Source organism: Balearica regulorum, chromosome 6 (assembly GCF_011004875.1).
Source record: "Balearica regulorum gibbericeps isolate bBalReg1 chromosome 6, bBalReg1.pri, whole genome shotgun sequence".
In the NCBI taxonomy this organism is placed as follows: domain Eukaryota; kingdom Metazoa; phylum Chordata; class Aves; order Gruiformes; family Gruidae; genus Balearica; species Balearica regulorum.
In genome coordinates this window covers 17,487,392-17,501,303 of record NC_046189.1, presented here as the reverse complement: position 1 = coordinate 17,501,303, position 13,912 = coordinate 17,487,392, and the positions used below count along the sequence as shown (strand labels likewise).

The window sequence follows — 13,912 nt, the reverse complement described above, 5'->3', positions numbered from 1 at the left end:
GCAGCAGAAACACGGTAGGGATAGTTTCACTTGCTTACATATCTTTAAAGCATATTTCTGCATGAAGAACTTATGTGATTTATAGTTTAAATTAAATCAGCAATTCAGAACTGCAATTGAAATCTTTAGCAAATTTGAGTCACTAATGCTGGCCTACAAATGCAAGGTAGTTGTATTTACTGTATCACCACTTTCCATATAGTAATTGCTATGTATGAATACCACTGTGACTGCAGTTTAAGCATTAATGACAAAGTAAAAAGCAGGGTAAATACAACTCTCCATACAAACAGCTTCACAAGGGGATCTTTCCCCATGGAGATTTTGCAGGCACACGAGGCTTCTATTGTCATGCAGTATGATAGGAGAAGGTCACATGGTATATGTCTACTTTCTGGAAAGCTACTTTCTGTACATTTCCAAACTGGAAAGGGTGGAAGATTAGACTCAGTAACAAAGAGGTCTCTTTACCCAAGAAAAAGAACACACACTTAATACCTTTGACACTGAGTTGGGCTGAGCAAAAGTCTTTCCCAGCTTCATTACTAGCTTGGCAAGTATATTGGCCAGAGTCTCCTTTTCCCACTCTGAGCACTCGAAGGTGAGCTATGTTGGCTACAAACGTAATATTGAAGTTTCCTCCAGTTCGGATCTCCCGACCATCCTTGGACCAGGTGATGTGTATTGGCTGGGCTCCAGTAACATGGCATTCAAAGTCAGCACTTTCTCCAAAAGGTACATCAATAGATTCTGGTTTGGTGTCAAAGAAAGGTGCTTGCTTGGGTTCTAGAAACACAAGAAAACAGCGTAATACTCATACCTCATGAGAAAGCTAATCCAACACACAGATACCATTGCATGCATGAAATGGGAAGTGGGAGCCTATGATCCAGGCAGAAGTTTTGTAAGTCAACACACCTGCCACTGTGAGTCTAGCACTTGAGGTGGCAGTGCCCACAGCATTGGTGGCTGTGCAGGAGTACTGCCCGGTATGATTCATCTCGGTTCGCACCAGTTGCAGCACTGCAACATTGTCTACAAAGGATGTTTGCACATTGTGGTCATCGCTTAGCAGCACACCATCTTTATGCCAAGTCACAGTAATGGGTTCTGAGCCATTGAGCCGACACACAAATTTAAGGGGTAAACCCACAGGGTGCTCGATGTCCTTTAATTTTCTTGCAAAGGAGGGTGGTCGTTTGCGCTCTACAAGAAAGCAAGTAAAAGGTAAATATGCCCCAGGAAGCATTTTTTTTTTAGTTTTGCAAGAGTAAAAAAATTTGTAGCAAGTTAATATAAAATCATCACCTTGAACTGTTAAGAGAGCCTTTGTAGATGCAGTTCCTACACTGTTTTCTGCCTTGCAGATATATTCTCCACTGTCATTGCTAACCACTTTGTTGAAAATAAGTGTAGCAATGTTGTCTTTAAAGAACACTTTGTACTCAGGAGTAGACCTGAGTTTTGTATCACCTTTGTACCAAGACACAGTGATTTCTGGTGTTCCAGCAACGCGGCATTGCAATGTTGTATAATCCCCAACTGACACCTCAAGAGGTTCCAAGTGTGTAACAAAATAGGGAGGTTCTAAAAAAAAAAAAAAAGCAATTAGATAGGCTCATTACAGTGTCAGGCCTTGGAAAGCATACGCTTGAAAGAATAGGCAAGAAAAAGAAGCGATGGGAGCACACACCTAGTGTAGAGACTACAGCCTCACAAACATCTCTTCCTGCCTCATTTTCAACATGGCAAGTGTATTCTCCTGCATCTTCTTTGGTACTGTCAAGTATTTCCAGGATGCAGGATTTCTCTGTGGTGGTGATGCTACACTTCTGAGATTGAGTGATGGTGTAGCCATTCTTTTTCCATGTCACAGAGATGGGCAGGCTGCCTGTGTAAGTGCCCTCCAGGATAATGGGCTTGCCAGGCTCCACATACTGATCACTCAGTTTCTTCACAAAGAGAGCCGGCTCTAGTGAAGGGTAAGAAGTCACAAATGTTGAGCACAGCAGGACAAATGGAGGGAAGTAAACAATATTTTAAGGTAAATAGAGAGACACAATCTTTACAAACCTTTTACTGTAAGGTGTGTTGTACAATTCGCCCTGCCAGCATCATTAGTCACTAGACAAGTGTACTCTCCACTTTGGAGAGGAGTTACATCAAATAACTCAAGTTCCACAATGGAGTCCTCCAAGTAGATATTGCATTTGTCTCCTGGCACAAGCTCATTCGCCCCTCTAAACCAGTTCACCTTAAAAGGAGGGGTTCCTCTGATAACACATGTAAAAGTGATGCTTGTGCCTGGTAAGACATCCAGAGGCTCTGGTGTCCTCTCAAAGGAAGGTGGTTCTAAACACACAAGAGAAAAAGAGAGATAAGACAGGTTGCTACAGCGTAACCCTGGCATTTCCACATACCTACTAAAGATAAAGAACAAAATCTTTATTTTCCAGTCAATAATTTTCCCCGAGTATACTTAGAAAAGCCCATAGGCAATTCAAGAGAGACAGAGAAAAGAATTGCTCGGAGAGCTTCCTGACCATCATATACTGACCTTGTACGGTCAATACAGCACTGCATTCATCTGAACCAGCTACGTTTGTAGCTTTGCAGGTGTAAGTTCCAGTATCTGAGTCGCCCAGTGAATTCACTTCTAAAATACATAAGTTATCTGAAAAGGAGATTTGATGTTTTTCCCCATTAACTAACTTAATTCCATTTTGGAACCAGGCAACAGAAATGGGTGGTGAACCCGACACTTTGCATTCCAGCAATGCTGAGGAACCCAGGACACAAGGGGTATCCTTTAGTTTTCTCGTGAAAGAAGGAGGAATGATTCTATCTGCATAAGAAAACATAATAAATCCATGGTTAGAGAGAAAAGAAGGGAAGGAATGGAAGAAAGAAGAAAGAATATGACTGAAAGAAAGTTTTTGCAAGATAGAAGACAAGCAACCCAACCAACCTAAAACATCAACTGATGCTGTGCAACTGCTTTTCCCCACGTCGTTCTGCACTGCAAAAGTGTACAATCCACCATCTTCCTTCTCTGCATCCATAATTTTAAGTGTAGATACTTTATTGAGGAAAGTAATTCTGTATTTTTGGCTGCTGGTCAGCTCTTTGCCATCCTTGAACCACCCAGTGGAAAGCTCTGGTGTGCCTGCCACTTTGCACTCCAAAGTACAGGCGTCTCCTATAGTAACTCTCATCGGCTCTGCTTTCTCTACAATGACTGCAGGCTCTGGAAGGAGAGACAGGTAATATGTATGGTGAAAACAGGATTTGATTAGTTCTAGCTATAAGTATTACAGCACAATTAGATGGGGCTCACACATTTGCTAGTCAGGATATCTCAGTTTGTTGGGCTGGGGAATTTTTTCAGCTCTGTTTTTTCCACCCTTAATTCTACTCTGAACTGGAGATTTCAGATGTTCTCCAAAATGAAGTAAAAATATTTTTGAACTCCTAGGAGAGAAATGCAACTGTATGTTCCTCTCCAAGCAGGCATAAGCAGAAAAGAAATCTTAGACTCAGATTGACTTAGAAATCAAGTCAATTGGATTCCATCACAGTATTGAGGCCTGTGGTTGCTTTCACCCCTACGTCTGGACAGCTGGAAATAAAGAATCTGACTACTGCTTGTTGAGGACACAAGGATTCTCTGTTTGATTGTTTTGAACTCAAGGGTATAAGCAAAGCATAGAGCTCACATTAAATAGCCAAGTTCCTAACTTTATAAAAATCTGTTATAAACTTGTGCTTTTTACCAACCTAGAATAGTTAAGGTAGCCATGCATTCGCGACTTCCAGCATCATTTCTGATCTGACAGATGTATTTTCCAGCATTGCTGGTCTCTGTGCGCACAAGTTGTAAAGTTGCAATATTTTCCATAAATGTGATCTTCGTGTTTTCACTTTCTCTGATAACTTCCTCTTTGTCTTTAAGCCACTGCACAGAAATCGGCCGGGAGCCCTCCACTCTTGCTTGTAATTCTACTGGTTCACCAACCACAACAGTCATGCTGTTTATTTTAGTCAAGAATTTTGGTGGTTCTGAAGAGGAAATATGCAGTTATACTAAATACTCACAGTGTCTACGTAAAGAGGAGCAATGCAGTGTCATTGGGAGCATTGCAGAAGGCATATGTGCCAATACTTTACCTTTCAGCTTCACAGTGCAGAAACAAGTGTCACTTCCTACGTCGTTCCGTGCTTTGCACTGATATTCACCAACATCTGCAGCTTCCACATTAAGAATGTGAATGCTTGTATGGTAGTTTTTGGCTGTAACCTTATACTTCTTACTACTGCGGATTTGTCTCCTGTCTTTGTACCAGGTAACATCAAATGGTGGTGTTCCTGAAATCTCACATTCCAGGCTAACCTCAGTTCCTTTGAGCATGTCTACTGGAGAGGGCTTCCTGCTAAAGACAGGAGGTTCTAACAAGGGAAGAAAGGAACATTTTTAGAAAGGAGTCTGGAACTATTTGACCAACAAACAGTTTACTGATACCAACTTCTACACAATGAGACTGCTAAGAAAATCAACAGAATGGGCAAGGACTTTTCTCATTTTCTGGGCACATTATGAAATGATCTTGCAGGTAGGTGAGCATCCAGAGCTCTTAGCTCCTCTGTAGGAAAGGGAATGAGAGGATATGGGACTTATTTAGCTGGTGGTAGTCTCAAACACAGGACATAAAACTGACACTGATCAGTTTGGGTCTGTTCGTTTTCTTCATATTTCAGCTCCTTGATATATCAATTCCCACTATGGTCTGTCTTGGATGTTGACAATCATAGGACTAGGGAACACCTAGCTTAGGATTCATCTGCATTAAGAACAACATCTCTCTTGTTCAGGCCCTGGCAGTGGGGGTGAGGGAGCATCAAGAAATGAACATGACATGAAGCAAAAGGCAGTCCTGAAATAAAAAATGAATCTCATGTTCTTGTGGATTTCCAAGGTATAAAACCACTAGGGGAAAATAGGATGTAGTCAGAGAACAAGAGGACAGCTAACCTTTTACTGTCACTTTGGTGCTACAGCTGGCCTTCCCGGCGGGGTTGTGAGCTTCACAGATGTAGTCACCACTCTCATCAGTACTGAGATGATTCATTTCAAGCACGGCCACGGAGTCAATAAATGATGTCCGGAATTTTTCACTGGCAACAATTTCATGGTCATTTCTGAACCACACTACTTTCATCTCTGGAGATCCACTTACTTTGCACTCAAGCCGGGCTGAGTCACCCTGCTTGACTACTTTTGCCGCCTCTAGCTTCTTAGCAAACTTGGGTGGTTCTAAAAAACCAGAAAAGTGGGGTCAGGAAGATCTGAATTAATACTGGAAAGAAAAGAGGAGGTAAAAGAGCCAAATAACTGTGTGTTGCAAACACTGGTTAGGGAAGTCACTTGGCAAGGTATCAAAGTTCACAGAGGTGGGCTAGGCAGAAAGGAAAGAAAAGAAAAGAAATAGATGAAAAGACTGCAACACAACAAGAAAGAGTGCACACCTGTTACCATCAATGTTGTAGTGCAAGAGTCACTGCCAACATCATTTGAAACGTGGCAAGTGTAGTGCCCACTCCTAGAAGTATCCACCGAATAGAGGGTTAAGAACCCCGTTGACCCTTCAATCCCAATGAAACAAGTTGGACCAGATACAAGTTCTAAGTCTTCTTTGAACCACTTTACTGTAAAAGGTGGTGTTCCTTTCAGTGTGGCCTTAAACTCCACTGTGGAATCTGGGATGGCTTGCTGGCTTTCAGGTTTTACTAAGAAGCTTGGTGGCTCTGCAGTTTTTAAGAAAAAGAAATACTCAGTTACATCAGAAATGTCTAAGAATGAAGAAAATTAGTGAGGTAAGTATGGACACCAAGTTTTCAGCATTAAGAGGTATAAGAGTGTTATATTAGCATAAGATTTAATGTATTTTCCCAGCATCTATCACAAATAAGAAGTAGCAAAAGAGTTTCAAACCTTTCACAGTCAGGACAGCACTGCAAGAATCGTTCCCAGCAACATTAGAGACACCGCATGTGTAATTTGCACTGTCTGCCAGCTCTAGATTAGCAATCTCGAGTGACGTAGTGTTCTCATGGCACAGGCTTCTATATTTTGCACTGTCAGTTATCTCTTTTCCATCCTTAAACCATTTTGCAGTAATAGGGAGTGACCCAGAAACTTTGCACTCCATTTGGATAGAAGATCCCAGAACAGCATCCTTTTTGGTTAGCTTTTTGATAAATGCAGGAGGAATTGATTGATCTGCCCAACACAAAAAAAAAATGGCAAAAACACACTGGTTACCTTCTTGCCTATCTTTCACAAACAGAGATTATTATGTTGTCATTCTCTCCCAGCTGTATTGGTGAATTTGCCAAATGACAATACAAACCTAGCACAGTCAGAACAGCTTCACAGGTGCTACTTCCGAAATCATTTTCAACCTTAAAACTGTATGTACCACTATCATCCTTTGATACAGGTTCAATCCTGAAACTGGCCACGTTGTTTTCAAAGCTCATTGTGTAGTATCTACTGGGCAGGAGCTGTTTGCCATCTTTGTACCATCTTATTCGGAGCTCTGGTGTCCCAGCCACAGTACACTCCAAAGTCACGGGGTCTCTTTCAGTGACTTTAAGTGATTTTGCCTTTTCTATGATCCGTGCAGGCTCTGAGGTATAAAGTGTATAAAAATGGCAGTTAGTTAGCCACACAGATAGGGGACTGGTTTTCCAAGTACTCATCAAGGATGAGCTCAAAGGGTCACACCTTGTACACACCTTGTACAAAAAGCAAAGCAAAGCACTTCTCCATGCCAGACTCGTTCTTTGCCTGGCAGGTGTATCTCCCTCTGTGGCTGAGGTCAACATTGGCAAGTTGCAGTGTGGCTACGTTGTTCTCAAAAGTAATATGGTGGTGTTCATCATCTTCTAGTATTTTCTCATCTTTTATCCATGACACAGATAAGGGTTGAGCGCCTGCTATCACACACTGGAAGAATGCAGTACCTTTCAAAATGCTGGTGAAGTTCTCCATCTTCTTGACAAAGGATGGTGGTTCTGTGGTGTGAGGTTTTGTTTGTTGTTTGGAAGAGAAGTCATGGAAAAGGAAAAGGGGAAAGAGAGACCATATAAAGTCATCCTAGTCACTACAATTTAGCTAGGCAATGTAATGCTTGGGGTGTGCTTCCTAGAGGACTGACCTTTCAAGCTGAGCCTTGTGCTGCAAGAACAGCTCCCTCCTTCATTTGATATAATGCACTGATATTCACCAACATCTGAGACATCACAGTTAGTCACATTAAGAGTGAATACTGATTCTTTGGTGGAGATGGCATATTTCTTGCTGCTGAACATCTCCTTATTGTTCTTCAGCCACTTAACCTCAAATGGAGGAGTACCTGTCACCTCACACTCAAGCGTGGCCTCCAAACCCTTCACTACCTCAGTGGGTCTCAACTCCCGAACAAATGTTGGAGGCTCTACAAAGAGGAATGAAGGGAAAGTAGATAGCAACATTGAATGGTTTTGAGGGGAGAAGAAGCCTCCCCTACTCCATTACCCCAGCTGTGTGATGACAATATGTTCAAAACCAACCTTTTACTTTCAGCTCGACGCTGCAGCTCTCACTACCGGCATCATTGCGGGCTTCACAAACATAAATCCCACTATCTGACACTCTGGCTTGAATGACTTTCAAAATGGCTAAACCGTCTATGAAGGAGATGCCATACTTAGCTTGGTCAGTCACTTCGTTCCCATCCAGGTACCATGTGACGTGGATCTCTGGCGTGCCTACTACCTGGCACTCGAAAGTGGTGGACTGTCCTTCACGCAAAGCTACTACAGAAGTTGGCATCTGAATAAATCTGGGGGGCTCTAGAAGATGGATGGAAAAAGTGAGGCTTCATAAACTTCAAGGTGGTTTAAAAAAATCCTACTCCCTCCCCCCAAATTGCACAGAAAAATCAGAACCTCAAAGATGGGAAGAACATTGAGTTGCACACCTTTTACAAACAGAGTTGCTTTGCAAGTTGCAGTCCCCACATCATTGCTTATCTGACAAGTGTAGTTCCCGGAGTCAGATGTCCTAGCTGAGAAGAGCTCTAGTACGCTAGATGTGTCGTCCTTCCAGACAGATCGATTGGCTCCAGAGAGGAGCTCCTGGCTGTCCTTAAACCACTTTATCTGCAGAGGAGTAGAGCCTTTCACCAGTGCTTTGAACTGAACCCTAGCATTGGGCACAACCTCTTGGGACCTGGGTTTTTCCACAAAATATGGTGGTTCTATAACATGTAAAAAGGAAAAAAGAAGATTAATCTGAGATTAATTCTGAGGGAAATTCCAAAATTATGAATGAGAGCGCTAACAAAAGACAAAGAAGGAGCTCAAACCTTTGACTGTTAAGAACCCACTGCATTGGTTGCTTCCTGCGCTATTTGTTGCTTCACAGGTGTAAGAGCCACTGTCTGTGCCTTCCAGTTTATTGATTTCTAGAAATGCAGTATTATCATGGAAAGAGTATTTGTGCTTTTCACTTGCTGTTATTTCTTGGCCATCCTTGTACCACTGGATACTTATTGGATGTGAACCAGACACTATGCACTCCAGGTGGACAAAAGACCCCTTAATGCTGTCCATTTTCTTGAGCTTTTTGGTGAATTTAGGTGGTATAATGAGATCTATTCAAGACAGAGTAAAAAGACAAAGTATGAAATTCAACCTTGATTGTGGCAGATGTCAGCTCAGGAAACAAGATTTTGTATGCAAAAACAATGATAAAAGAGAATCCATACACACCTAGGACATTAATGCTTGCAGAACAGCTACTGCTCCCAACATCATTGTGAACCTCAAAAATGTATTCCCCACTATCTTTCTTCTCTGCATGAAGCACCTTTAGGACTGAGACAGTATCTGTAACACTGATCTTATATTTTGGGCCTAACGTCAGTTCCTTGCCATCTTTGAACCATTTGGCTGTAATATCTTTCGTTCCTGAAAATTTACACTGCAAGGTTGCTGGGTCTCCCTCAGTCACATCTATTGACACAGCCTTGTCCACAACTGTAGCAGGTTCTGTTGTAAACAAGGAGATAGAGTGTTAAGGGCATCTGTAAAAATCACAAGGGTACCATCTGAGATCACTGCAAGCCCTCAGGGTAGGACCAACCTTTGACAGTCAGCAGAGCAGAACACCTCTGAATTCCTGCCTCATTTTTAGCCTGACAGAAGTATTTCCCATCATGTTTCAGTTCAATAGACCTCACCAGAAGAGTGGCGACATTGTTGACAAAGGTCATTTTGATATTGTTGTCTTCAATCACTTCATCATTATCTTTCAGCCAGGACACAGTGATGGGCAAGGAGCCTTTAATAGCAGCCTGAAACACGACCGTGCCCCCTCGAAGGGAACTAATGTTTTCTATCCTCTTCAAGAACTGTGGGGGCTCTGGCAGGAAGAAAGCAGCAATGTAAGTACGGGTGTGGTGCATGACAGTGTGGCATGGAAACCACACTGAGGTAAGAGCATGCTAGTGGTGTTCTGCACCTTGCACTAACCTTTCAGTGTGACCTCTGAACTGCAGAGGCAGCTCCCAACATCGTTTGTTACTCTACACTGATACTCGCCAACATCAGAAGCGTCAAACCTGAAAACGTGGAGACTAATCAAAGATTTCTCAGTGCTTATTCTGTGCTTCTTACTGCTCCGCACGGGTTTATCATCTTTCACCCAAAACACATCAAAGGGAGGTGTTCCAAGCACCTCACACTCCAAAACCACATCAGAATCCTTCAAGACTTCCATGGATTGAAACTCCTTGCTAAAATAAGGTGACTCTACAGTGCAAAAGAGAGAGTGCAGTTTGTATTAATAATACTTTTGAAGCCCGTAAAACTGGACTGAGTTTAAAGAGACAAACTGGGTGGCTGGATGTCACACACACCTTTAATTGTAACAATGCTACTGCAAATATCTTTTCCAGCATCATTTTTGGCCTCGCAAATGTATTCCCCACTGTCTTCAGTCTCAACGTCTGTAAGATGGAGTATTGCCAAGGATTTTGCAAAAGACATCCTGTATTTGCCACTCTCTTTTAGCTCTCTATCATCCTTGAACCATGTGATTTTAATCTCAGGAGTACCAGTGACTTCACAGGTCAGCTCAGCATATCCACCTTTCTTTACCAGATGGGTTGGCTCTAGCTTCTCCTTGAAGGCAGCAGGTTCTGTGGATTTAAGAAGAGTGTTCAGGACAAAGAAGGCAAGAGAGTGCCACTGGGTCAATCCAGCAGCTGAAAGTTTAAAAGAGAATTTAAAAGAATGCAAACCTTTTACAAACAAGTTTGCACTGCATGTTACTGAACCAGCTACATTGGAGACTTTGCAGGTGTATTTTCCTGAGTCTGTTGGTTTGACTGCATAAAGCTCCAAGTAACTTGCTAATGCTTCTGTCATAATGTAGCAGACTCCTCCTGTCACTAGCTCAGTATCACCTTTAAACCATTTCACCGTCAGTGGTGGTGTGCCTTTAAATGTGCCTTTGAAACGTACGGTTGATGCAGGCAGTACATCTTGGGACTCTGGTTCTACAGTGAAGCTGGGTGGCTCTAGATTGCATTGAAAGGAAACAATTGTCAAGAGTAAGACACATGGCCTGCACTTTGGGGAAGAAAAGTATTATCACATGGAAAGTAAAACTCCAAGAAATGTGAAACAAATTGCCAAACCTTTTATAAACAAAGTGCTACTACTGTCTTTGCTACCAGCAGAGTTTGTGGCTCTGCAAATGTAGACCCCAGCGTCACTTGCATCTAGACGTTTTATTTCCAAAGATGCCGAGCCTTCTGCAAAGTGTACTGTGTACTTGGCACTTGAAGTGATCTCAGTGTCCTGCTTAAACCAAGAGACGGTCATTGGAAGAGAGCCCGAAATTTTGCAGTCTAGGCGGCATGAGGTGTTAATGATGCTGTCAATATTCTTCAGTGGTTTAGTAAAGAAGGGAGGGAGAGTGCGATCTGTGAGAGTGAAAAAAAAAATAGGAAAGAAACCAACATGTGAGCAAAACAGACAGGCAGTTCTGCTTCTGGCTCTGTTGGGCTCAGAGCAGAGTAGCAGGGCTCTTTGCAAAGAGTCAATACCAACCTAGCACAATGAAGCTGGTAGTACAAGAGCTGATGCCCACATCATTGGATATCTCAAAGGTGTACTCGCCACTGTCCTGCATTTCAGTGGCATAAAATTTGAGCTGGGCAATGTTATTTTTAAAGCTGATCCTGTATTTTTTGCTGGCAGGTAGTGGCCTTCCATCTTTGAACCATTTGGTTTTTAGCTCTGGAGTGCCTGTGACAGTGTACTCCAAAACTGCTGGTTCGCCTGCTGTTACCTGGATCATTTCCGATTTTTCGATGATTTTGGCAGGTTCTACAACAGAATTAAACAACTGGTGTTAAGGACAAAAGGAAACTGCTCTTCCTCTCAGGTAGGCGACAATGCAGGGATCACCGCACTACTCCACTAACCTTTCACTGCTAGTTCACCAAAGCAGGACTGACTTCCTGCATCATTTTCAGCCACGCAGGTGTATTTGCCACCAGAACTCAGTTGGACACCAGTAATTTGCAGTGTTGCTAGACCATGTTCAAATGTCACTCTCACTTTGTTATCGTCTTGAATAATGTCTTTGCCCTTCATCCATGTCACAGAAATAGGCTCTGACCCTTTCACCACAGCCTGTAATGTAATACTGTCTCCAGCCAGAGCTGTCACATTTTCAATTTTCTTAACAAAAGATGGTGGTTCTAGTTCAAAGAAAAGAGACAAGAAGAAATGCTTATCTGCTACCACATCATCCCATGAAATCTGCTGTTTAAAGACAGTTTTATGAGACTGTATGTGCAGTCTCTCACAATTCAGCTAAAGAGCAGGCAAGGAGAAAAGCTGCATTCCCCAGCTGGGAGCTAATGCAGGCCTTTTAAGCTCAATGTCCTTCAAATTCACAGGTTTGAGGACAGATAAGTGTTAAGAATTTTAAGAGAAGAAGAAGATACTCTCCCCCCCACCCTCCCTAGGCACAAATCCAAAGAAAAGACATTTTAAGAAATGCAAGGTTCTTGCCAATCCCTTCAGTTAGTGGAGTTTTCTCTCTCCCACTGACCTTTCAAGATGTATGTTGCACTGCATATGCACTTCCCGACTTCATTAGCTATCATACATTCGTATTCACCAACATCCGCACTATTAAATGAGGATACCTCCAGAGAAATAACAGCTTTCTGAGAGGTCAACCTGTATTTTTTACTACTGCGAATCTGTTTCTTGTCTTTGTACCAGCTAATCTCAAATGGTCCAGTGCCAGCAACCTCACACTGAAGAATGGCATTTGTTCCCTTCACTACCTCTGCTGGTTCGAGTGTTCGGATGAAAGAAGGAGGCTCTATAAAAGCAGTAAGAAAGAATTAGTCACCCATGAAAAAAAAAAAAAGACAGGAAGGTTTTTCTCAAGAATGGACTGGCAGCAGCAAGAAGAACAGACCTTTGACAACTACTTCAGTGGTGCAGCTGTCACTTCCAACCTCATTTACAGCTTCACATGAGTAGCTCCCACTGTCATCAACCTTCATCTCCAAGATATCTAACACAGCCACAGAATTCACAAAGGACATCCTGCGCGTGTTGCTTTCACGGATTTCCTTATTGTTCTTGAACCAAGTAACCTGGATTTCAGGAGACCCTTTGATTTTGCATTGAAGGCGTGCAGAGTCACCTGGGGTCAGTAAGTAAGATGGATCGACCTTCTTCACAAAGGCTGGTGGTTCTGAAATGGGAAAGAAAAGGGAAAAGGAAAAGAGAAAAAGGAAAGAAGGCTGAAATACAAAGCTTTGAAAGATTGGTTCCTAGCACAAAACAAAGCATGACTTCAGAAAAGATACGCATAATCTTTTCTGAGCTGCAGTTCTTGTGGTTTCTCTTGCCCTCTCCATCCATTTCTCCTCTGCATGCAGGAGCAATTCTTGGATCTGGCTTGTGAAAGAAACAGTGAAGCAACACACAATGCAGCAGAAGACAGCAGGAGAAATGAGCAAGAGGTGAATGGACCTGACGGCAAGTCTGAGAAGAGTTCACAACGTGGTTTCAGCCCAAAGAATTCTTTTGCCTGCAAAAGAAGAAATGGGGAACTCAAGAAAAGCAAAGGTATAGGGGCTGTAGGACTATCTTACCTCTGACTGTGACGCTGGCAGAAGAGGAGCTGCTTCCTGCCTCGTTTGAGGCAGTGCACACATAATGGCCCGAATCCTTGACCTTAGCCAGAGGAATCTCAAGTGAGGCTATTTTGTCTTCAAAGTAAATCTTACAATCTTTGCCTGGAGGGATTTTGTTTCCATCCTTTGTCCACCCTACTGTTACTTTCCTGTCTTCATCTACCTGACATTCAAGATGTATTTTTTTATTGACTGCTGACTGCACTGACTGCAAAACTTTAATGAAGTGGGGCTTGTCTATAATGACCATTTCAGCCTGGCAAATGTCAGCCCCAAACTTGTTGGAAGCTTTGCAAGTGTAAACCCCTCTGTCACTGGTGGTGAGACGGGAAATTTCTAACACATGTTTATTTTCCACTTTGGAGATCTTGTGGTGGTCTGAAGGTGAAATGGTCGTGCCATCTTTCTGCCAGACGACGTCGATGACTGGAGTGCCCGAAACAGTACACAGGAACTTGGCACTTTTGCCCACAAAAGTAGTGATAGATTCAGGTCTGGTAAGAAACGTTGGCGGAAATGCTTCTGCAAAACAAAGGGGTTCAATGTTATCCAGAGGTAAGGACCAGAGCTTATGCCGTTTCTCCACATGTGCCAGGGACAGAGAGCAAGAGGGTCCAGTTTGTCACTGAACACTC

General features: G+C 42.7%; 1 protein-coding gene across 1 annotated transcript in view; it reads right to left on the bottom strand.

Annotated features, from left to right (window-relative positions):
* Positions 1 to 13,912, bottom strand: part of TTN (titin) — a 242,473-nt gene that overhangs the window by 172,991 nt on the left and 55,570 nt on the right. The window contains 29 exon segments of the mRNA XM_075756546.1: positions 499 to 786; positions 919 to 1,206; positions 1,309 to 1,587; positions 1,694 to 1,972; positions 2,074 to 2,352; positions 2,558 to 2,845; positions 2,969 to 3,247; positions 3,778 to 4,059; positions 4,168 to 4,446; positions 5,030 to 5,311; positions 5,524 to 5,802; positions 5,990 to 6,277; positions 6,408 to 6,686; positions 6,796 to 7,074; positions 7,218 to 7,496; positions 7,612 to 7,893; positions 8,022 to 8,300; positions 8,409 to 8,696; positions 8,815 to 9,093; positions 9,188 to 9,466; positions 9,577 to 9,855; positions 9,963 to 10,244; positions 10,347 to 10,625; positions 10,746 to 11,033; positions 11,161 to 11,439; positions 11,538 to 11,816; positions 12,173 to 12,451; positions 12,551 to 12,832; positions 13,236 to 13,799. Coding sequence (XP_075612661.1) covers positions 499 to 786; positions 919 to 1,206; positions 1,309 to 1,587; positions 1,694 to 1,972; positions 2,074 to 2,352; positions 2,558 to 2,845; positions 2,969 to 3,247; positions 3,778 to 4,059; positions 4,168 to 4,446; positions 5,030 to 5,311; positions 5,524 to 5,802; positions 5,990 to 6,277; positions 6,408 to 6,686; positions 6,796 to 7,074; positions 7,218 to 7,496; positions 7,612 to 7,893; positions 8,022 to 8,300; positions 8,409 to 8,696; positions 8,815 to 9,093; positions 9,188 to 9,466; positions 9,577 to 9,855; positions 9,963 to 10,244; positions 10,347 to 10,625; positions 10,746 to 11,033; positions 11,161 to 11,439; positions 11,538 to 11,816; positions 12,173 to 12,451; positions 12,551 to 12,832; positions 13,236 to 13,799 — 8,445 coding nt within the window.